Source organism: Teleopsis dalmanni, chromosome 2, assembly GCF_002237135.1.
Source record: "Teleopsis dalmanni isolate 2A chromosome 2, ASM223713v2, whole genome shotgun sequence".
In the NCBI taxonomy this organism is placed as follows: Eukaryota; Metazoa; Arthropoda; class Insecta; order Diptera; family Diopsidae; genus Teleopsis; species Teleopsis dalmanni.
This window is the reverse complement of record NC_051847.1, coordinates 166879249-166888696: the sequence shown is the minus strand read 5'-3', so window position 1 is coordinate 166888696 and position 9448 is coordinate 166879249. Positions and strand designations below refer to the sequence as shown.

General features: G+C 27.3%; 2 protein-coding genes across 3 annotated transcripts in view; one reads left to right on the top strand and one right to left on the bottom strand.

The window, feature by feature from the left end:
* The window catches only part of LOC119679664 (homeotic protein antennapedia), a 413608-nt gene that overhangs the window by 183381 nt on the left and 220779 nt on the right, over positions 1 to 9448 (top strand). The gene's annotated exons all lie outside the window — the stretch shown is intronic.
* LOC119682327 (esterase B1-like) overlaps positions 7071 to 9448 on the bottom strand; it is a 14932-nt gene continuing 12554 nt past the window's right edge. Inside the window, exons 3-5 of the mRNA XM_038095739.1 lie at positions 9306 to 9437; positions 8810 to 8985; positions 7071 to 8745 (exon numbers count right to left, since the gene is read on the bottom strand). Of these exons, the coding sequence (XP_037951667.1) occupies positions 8281 to 8745; positions 8810 to 8985; positions 9306 to 9437 (773 nt within the window). The 3' untranslated portion in view covers positions 7071 to 8280. The remainder of the gene's footprint in view (positions 8746 to 8809; positions 8986 to 9305; positions 9438 to 9448) is intronic.

Sequence of the window (9448 nt, the reverse complement as noted above, 5' to 3'; positions counted from 1 at the left end):
CTTGGAAATAATTCTTGTATTTAATTATTCGTAAATAATTATATTTTGAGACTGCAAGTACCAGGAATCGAACTCGGGTCCTGCCAAATGTGAAGCTCAGAATCAGCGCACCTTAACCAACTGATCCAAAGCCGCTCTTGACTTTTTTGTTTGCATATTTTTCTGGAGTTTTGTTACTTTTGCTATGAAAGTTTCTGTTAACAATTTTACTTGCTGTGTTTATATTAGAACGAATTCATAAACCAGCTGTAGAATAATTGAATTAATTAATTAATTATAATTTTATTTTCAATTGTTAAATTTCAATACTATTCTATTCTATGATTTGTATGATTTGTTCTTTCTTATGTAAAGAATTATAAATTATTATAAATTATTTTCTTAATTATATTAATTGCAAATTATTTGTATATTCTGAAGAGTTGCTTTTATGCCAAACAGATTTGCACGTTTGTAAATAAGGAGACAAATTCAAAATAAATAAAAACAAAATAAATTTTATATTTTTTTTTAAATTAAAGTGGTTTGAGCCAAAATAACATTTTATTTATGACATATGTAAAAAGTATCTAAGAAATGTGCAATTTCAATAAAGTTTTCAATATTTTATGTGCTCTTTTGTCGCTTTTTGGTGTGTTCACTCGCTAACCTTGAACGTGAACTGGTGGAACTCAAACGCGTACCGCTGAGGCTTTGCAATGCTCGTCTCAGTCATAAGTTTTTGTTTAGTGTGTGACGCATACAAATTTGATATCTAAATTTAATTATAAATCTATATTCGTAAGCATTAATTATAATTGGTAATTATATACAGGGTGATAATTATATAAAACATTGTTAAAGCTTCATATTAAAATATTGTGCAAAAAAAAGCTTTACTGGCTTTGTGCATCTTTAAATGTATATGATATTCTCTCAAGAACACTTTGATTTGAAAAAAAAATTAAAGATCACAAGGATTTTGAGCTTATAAGTAACTATCGCTAATTAATATAAACAACTCTTTGTAAATATAAGTACTATAATAGTATTTATAGATTGTTTCAGGACCCTGATCAAGCACGTACCTCTTACTTGAGAATCGTATTTATATAATATGTTTATATATAGCAGATGAAATGGTTACAATTACTCTAAATGTACACAAACTATATATTCGTATTTTTATACCACATACAAATTGAAAATATTGAAGCTTTTTTCACTAAATCATAGTAACAAATTTATAAAAGTACCCTATATAGCTCATATGTATATTTTTTTTAACATATAAACGCTTATCAAATGTTTATTCATACAATTATTTTTTTTAGTTTTAAAATTTTTTTTTAGTTTTAAAATTTTTTTTATTTTATTTATTTGTTCAAATGATGCATAACGTCTGGTTTGAAATGTTTATGAGGGCCAAACTGGAATTCGACTGGTTCCGGCGGTTAAATTTAATGAGCGCTGAAGGCGTGAATAATGACGTCGCTTACCATCTAAAGTATTAAATTTGTTAAAATTAGATACAATTATAATGCACATACATATATATTGTATATATTTATTTATAACGGTTCGAAAATGGAAAACCAGAACAATATACTTGAGTCTCACAAAACAAAAAGTTGAAGCCCTCTTATAGCGAACCATATGGCGACTTAAACAAATCATGTTAGTAACTTTTATTTCCGTATTCAAACCGTTTTTATATTTATTTATAACAAGTTTTTTGTGAATGGAATATTTTGTTAATTTTTATATAAAACTCTCATTGCAGTATCTTTGAAGAGCTAAAGTTCAATATACTTTTTCATTATTAAATTTCAATTTAAATTTTAAATGAAATGATTATTATTTTTATCAATTTGTAATGAATTAATTTTGTCTCGTAATATTTATGTATTTGTAAACAAATTAATTGTTGTAAATTGGGTAAATGTTATACAAAAGAAATGGTATGAAGATAAACATATCTTCCTAGTAGTAATTAGGAGTTATATGGGAACTCGCTTTGAGAACGTTTCCGACGAATGTAACTCTTAAAACCACGACAAGTTTTAAATCTCAGTGTTTGGGTGATATTTTTCAAATTTATTTATTTAAAAAAAATGTTTAAAATATAATACCTACAGAGTACAGATATGACAAAGTAGTAGAAAGGAGATAATCTTGAAGATATAACAAAATTAGTTGAAAACATATTTCCTCATAAGTTTATCATTATCATTCTTTTGTTTAGAATTCACTAAATCCTTTATATGACAATCATAAAGAAATTTTTATGGCTGACAGAAAATATCATTTTCAACCTGCTGAATAATATCAATATGATCGGACAACAATCTACATTATCAGAGTTAAGTGGTTTAAGTACTAATTATTTTAATTAGTTATTATGTGATTAATAGTCAATCTGAATGAAGCCGACCACACCAAAGTGGTGTTGCTTGAAACTAGTAGAAAAAATGTCGCAAGATCTGCAGGTAAATTATTGCTAAGATCTAGTCACTGATCGTATCGTATGTATCAAATATATCTATTGTTTTTGCCTAACAACTTATGTCTAATTTATTTGAAAGACTAAGAAACTCCACATTACCGATCCTATGTTTACTCAACTGCTCAATGCTAAATTTAAATTTAATCCATTCACCACCAGTTGAATAATATAATAGACTTGCTATAATTAATTTACTTGATATACGTATTTGTATAATATTTTACGTAAATTTTATATATTTTATACAATTTTAATGGAATTAAAATAATAAAATTTTAGAACCAATTTTTTTTTGCCTAGAAATAAAAACGTGAACTTGAATATTTCATATGATTTGCTTTCCACCGTGAGATCGTATGAGACTAAAATCCACTAAAACCACTGAAGATTGCAGTCATGTACACCGAATGCACACCATTCCATTACTTAAGGGCAGAGAGGAGAACAGATAGGCTTAACAATTAGCAAGATTAATTTATCTAAGCCAGAAACCATGGACTAAGTTATATGGTTGTTGGGCATTATTGCGAATGGAGAACGTGGGCGCAAACTTATGGGGAGTCTAGCAAGATACATTTCTGCACTTAGCTAGGCATTGTTAGTACTTAAGAGAATGGAATACCTTGCGGTCAAAGGCAATGCCTAACAGTTCTAAAGATGATTAATTTTCATTCACCGATTAATTTAGTCCGGCTATATGTATTTATTTGTGAACTATTATATTCTCTTACTACAATAGTGGCATATAGTTCAATATTAAATGATTAAGTAAGGTTACACATTGATATGTTTATGAGATAACATTTGGTTATTATAATTTTTGGGAATTTTTTATTTTAAGTGTAAAGAAAAGCATAGACTAATGTAAATCCCCATAAGTTTGTTTTTAACGTAATTAATTTAAAATATTCGTTTGACTGAATATTCAATATTATCACTTATATGGAATTAAAATAATTATGATGATAATCATATTCGTATGTATTTGATAAGTACAATAAAAATTATAAAATAAACAATAAAATATTATTAAAAGTTTTTATAAAATTCATATTTATATTATCATGTGTTAAACAAATCCGAGTTTTTTTGCTCTATCAATTAATAAAGCTATTTCTCAACTCACCTAAAATTACCCATGCATTACTTTTTGTTCAAAATTTACTCCAATATACAATATATAATTATATAGAATATTTCCACAGTAGAATTTTTTTGTTAATTTTTTTTTTAATTGTTTTGTTAAGTTGTGAACAATTGTTGCTTAGAATGATAAAAGTGTGATTTATGTAATTATCACTTCATTAACGTCATTCTATTATGTCATTAAAATGTTTCTTTATTCATAATTTATACGATTTTAATAGATGTTTTCTTTTGTAGTTAAAACTACAAAAAGTATATTAAACAATTTTTTATCTGCTTGTCATTACTAACGAATTTTGCTTATACTTTTAGTAGGCAGAAATTTTTATTTCTCAGCAATAATTGTACTTAACGACATTTGTTCCTTAAGTTCATTTTTGATATACAATACTTGAAAAAGAGGTTCAAAGTTAAACTAAATGTATTATGAACTGAAAGATAATAGCTTTATAAAACATTTTTACACATAGTATACAATACGTATATGTTTGCAGAGATAGTTGTTACGAACAGATGAAGTATTTAGTAGTTTTTATATTGTAATAAAACGAAATGATGTAGTCTTATTTGACCACCGTACTTATTTAGCTACCCGTAGGCCGCCGTTACATTTCAGTGCTAACTACTCGTTTCCTGGTAAATAAATCATTCATATAGAATTCTTCAAAATTAATCGTTACCACTTGTCGGTATAACGGATTCGATGGATTCTATTTCCTGCTTGCCATAAAATCCAAAACAAATTAAAGTAGGGTTCAAGTTTTGAGGTAAATTAACTAAATTATTATTATATGTTATATATATTATTTAGTTGATTGTAATTAATTACAAATAATTCAACTCCTCGACTTAAGTCTTCGTAAATAACTTTTTAGTCCGTAAATACGTTTTCGGGTGCTGTCGAGAGCGTTTGCTTTACCAGAAGAAAATAAAAGTTCGTCACATTTAACAATTGGTCAATTCGGATAAGTGCGTTGACTGTCACGACTTATAGAAGTCGTACCTAATTAGGTACTTGGGTACTAAATGTTGAAAGTATTCTAAAATTTTGAAGTAAGCTAAAATTGGTAAATTTAATTCTTCACTTCTACAGAAATGAAACAAAATAAAACTGATGTTTCTTTACTATTTTTAAATAAATAGTTATCCAATTTTTTGTTCCAAAATTTAAAAACAGTTAGTTTTTAGATGTGATAACCCGAAGTTATACATAAGAGAAATTTCTACAAAACAACACGAGTTGTGTGGCATCATCACATTAAGAGCATATAGAAATGGGACCCCCCTCGGAATAGTAATAAAACTATTCGCGTGGTAACGTATGCCTGTCATAAAAGACGACTAAAATCCATTAAGTACCACCATGTACTATTTTGTAGTATAACTGATAATAAGTTATCACTTCCTACATCTCACCAGAAGTTAAGTCTAATATCATGCGATTCAGTTACTTTGGTAGTCTTGGACACTAAATTTACTACGTAAGACAATATTGTGATGGCTGTGCTTAAGCCTTGAAGTTACATAGGAAGGGTGTTACCATTTATGCTAACATTTTTGCAATCGGTGTTGTGTTTGTTCCAACGGCTGCGGTCACTTAAAGAACAACAATATATAGCATTTTCTCGATACGTTTGTTACGAACACAGACGTGTGAAGCTAACGGGACTGGAAATCTTATAAAACAACTATGAACTCATCAACGAATCGTCAAATCAACTCGAATCAACGGTTCGTCACACCTCATATTTTTTAGAAAATTATGGTCCTAATATACTTCCAGATTAAATTCTACACCAAGCAGCGGGTGTTTCTGAGTGTACTGGTTTTTTGAACAGTTACTTACAGATAATCAAAACTTTCACTGCTATAGATACGACAGTACTGGCAGGTTCATTGGTTGAGTTGGTATTAATGATTTTTTTACTCTTTAGCGTGAGTTTGTATGTTATCAGATAAAGTTTAAAGTCTTAGCTTGCCAATGTTTGAAATTAGTATTCGTTTGGTATATAGACGCAAGTCTTAATTTTAAAGATCTTTTAAATTTCTCAACACTTCGCCGTTTTTTAAGAATATCTACCAGTTGGATATATATTCCGGATTTCAGCATGGTTTAGTTGTTTCATTTTGTTTTTAATAATTCAATAAAATAAATGTGATTTAATTATATGGAACTATTTTACAATTGAGAATTTAAACCATTAATGAAACATAGTTTCAATAGAAATAATACAGTTTGGCCTATATTTGGCACACACATGCTCCAGATAACTGTTATTATGAAAACAGTATTTGCACTTCAGAAAATTTGCTTTACTCAACAACTAAAATATTTTAATATATCATAAATTTATTATATGCAAATGAAACATTATTTTCTACTTTCAAAAAACATTTCATTAAAAATTTTAAAAACTTCATCCAAATAAATTCAAACTAGTTTTGATAAAAATTTAATTGTAATAATTTGATAGATAAATAGTTTTTTTCGATAGACAGATAACTTCAATCAGCAGTTTTTATTTCAAACAATTTGGATTTGAGAGGGGCCCCTGGAAGTGAAAAAGTATAAAATCATTACTTCACCATGTCATCAAAGCTGAATTTAAGAAGAATGGGGCAATTTCCAAACGGCAGTGTTATTGATTACTGCTCGCCCTTTTTATAACTGCAATTGACTATATTATTGTTTCATTTAAATTTGATCATTTAAATAAATAAATAATAGATATTTGTTTTAGCTGCTTATTTCTTTATTTATTTAATTTTATTTTCACAGTTTAAATACAGAATCATTTATTTTCTCTTCTTTAAAATTGGCATCACATGATTTGAAGCTTTTCCATGAAAATTCGTTAAAAATATAAATATGTTTATTTTCGCTTTTATAAATATATGCTTTCTTTTATGTAAATAAATATTTTTCTTTCGAATAACAATATTTAAATATGAAAATTCTTTTTACTTATAATATGTATGAATTTTTTTATTAAAAAATATGTTTTGAACATTTTGCAAATATGTATCTCAAAAGTGCATCAAAATTCGTCTCAAAGTGAAAAGGTGAATGTTTTTATTTTTTTTTTATAATATATTTAAATGTTAAATTATTTAAAATAATATTATTTTCTTATGTTAAAAAAAATATATTAAGTTATTTTATTGGAACGGTTTAACTATTCGCTTTAATAAAAAATCTTTGGGTTCAAGAAGAAAACTGTTGTTGCGTTTTGTGCTTAATAAGATTTATATTAAGGATGCTTCATTTTTTGCATTTTTATATGAAGGATTTAAATGACAAACCTTTATTTATTATTTCTATAATTTTTATTTGTAATTTGATATCCGAAGAGAACGGGTATTCGTCAAAAATTAGTTTTTCAAGCCCCTAATTGAGTAGGTTTGTTTTTTTTAATGAAAATTACTACAAATTAAACAGAAGTAAAAATTATTATGTCTGCTATATTCTAATAAAATTTTACTATTAATTAAAGTTATTTCACGAGTATCTTGACTGTGTCTCTAAAGTTAAATGTGTACCATGTGTATATTTTGTATGACAACTGGAGAATATGTATTATCATTTTCATAAACTGTGGCTCTTCAGCTACAAATAGGATCTTTGAAAAGTTGGACACAGAAGGTGGTAGTTATAGCGTGTTGTTGCTTTCGTGGCTGAAGATATTTAATTTTTATTTGTATGGTATTGATTTACTTATGAGGAAATATAAAAGGTATATATTAGTTCGCATTGAAGATACTCATGAAAACTACCAATGCATAGTTTGTTTTTGTTAAAATGATGGTACGAAAGTTCTTAAAATAATAATAGCCAAATCTAAAACTATGGAAATAGTCAACTAAATTTCTACAATAGCACTAAAGGAAGAAGATAGCCATAGTTTCCTAAATTATGTATATAGTAAAATTGCTTTAAAGCAAATCTAATTTAATTATATTTTATTATTTTTTATTTATTTTATTTTGTACGCCTAGTATACAATAATTCCATTTATCTGTAGGTACTTCAGTTGCGACTTATAACTTTCTTATTCAATTCAAAAAAAATTTCTCATTCTTAAATATCATCTTTATCCTTAAATTTAAAACTATAATTTAAGCCCTTTATTTAAGCTATTTTGTGCTTAGTTTCAACAAGTTTAGTTTAATTTGTTTCGTTTGACAAAAAATAGTTCATTTATACTAAAAACTATGTCTCGATCTATACCTAACCGATATTTGCTTATAAACAAATCACATTTTATTTATCTCAACATTATGCATTGCAATATTTTCTACCTTTTTCGTGCTATACAACTTTAACAAGACAATTCATCACTTAGTTTGCTAGAATATAAAGTTAAATAGTTTTTATCTCATAGAAATTAATTTAGTTCCTTTCGTAGTTTCTTTAAAAGTTTTAAAGCTTTACGTTTAATTTTAAATCTATAGTATAACGAATTATGCTAACTCTTAAAAAAAGAAAAAAATCAACGGATTAGAATATAAATTTATCTAATGACAACCGTAAGGTTATTAGCTTTAACTTAATAAACAATTTGCTCAAGTTCTTAAAGAAAACTTAAGAACCATATAGCTAACAATAAATTATAAAACAGAACAGCAGAGCAGATTTTCAGATAAACTATCTATGTTAGCTCATTACGTCCGAAGAAACTCTCCCACATCATCAACTTTTTCATATCTGGCACATCGATCACTTTCAAATCATCTGATATATTAAGGCACTTAGGCTGCCGTTTCTCAACAGCTACATGTGTTAATGGTTGCCATAATTCGGTTAGTTCAGGATCAAAGTTTGGATTTCCATAGGTAGCAAAATGTGTCCACATGCCGACCAATTTTTCAATACATTTGTACTCTCTGCTGGTTTTCTTCAACTTACGAGCTACTGAATTGTAAAAAAGATAGGAGAGATCGTCACCATGACAAGTGCCACGTACTTTTTTTCCACAACTCAATATGCGTAGATGGTTAAAATGTTTAGAGTCGAAATCGAATCGATATAAAAATGTGGGTACATCTGGAGCATGCTCCATGCGCGATAATACTGTACGGTATATTGGAAACCAGAAATATTCATGTGAGACCATCTGCAAAAAGTTATAGAAGAAATTTTAAAGCAATGTTTAATTTATTTTTTGAAAATGTGCTTACCAGTAAATATTCATGCAAAGTCTCTAAGCTAGGATCTTTTTCACCATAGTACGTCTTTCTTAACTGTTGACCATACTCTTTGCAAAGTTCACTATCACGATCCATATTAAGTTCCATTGGGACAACAAAACGGCAGTCACCCAAATCATTCAATAGTTTTGGATTTGTTTTAGTTTCTAAAAAAAAGAGAATATGAAATGAGTATATTTTTTAGATTTTAATTATAAATTCTATATAGAGAAATTTTGAAGTCGTAATAAAAAATAGTCAATTTAATAGTAAATTGGAAAAGTTGAATAAAGTTATGCTAGTTACGCATTTTACTTAAATATATTCTATAAAATACGTCATATTCGAAAAGATTTATTTATTCAATTAAGACACTCTGTTTTATTTTTTTGTCACTTTATATCTATATCAATGGAAACTGTTTTAACATAAGAATTTTTAGGAACTTTAATAAATTTAAAAAATGTTTACTATTTTCATCTCTTACCTGTATATAAAAGTAATCCCTCATTTGACACTCCACCGATAATCATAGGAATTTTATTACTCCAAGCAGTTCGCATTAATTCAATTGGTTTCTTAGGTACCACGCAATCTGGTGTTAAATAAGGTTCAATAACTGGACCAAAA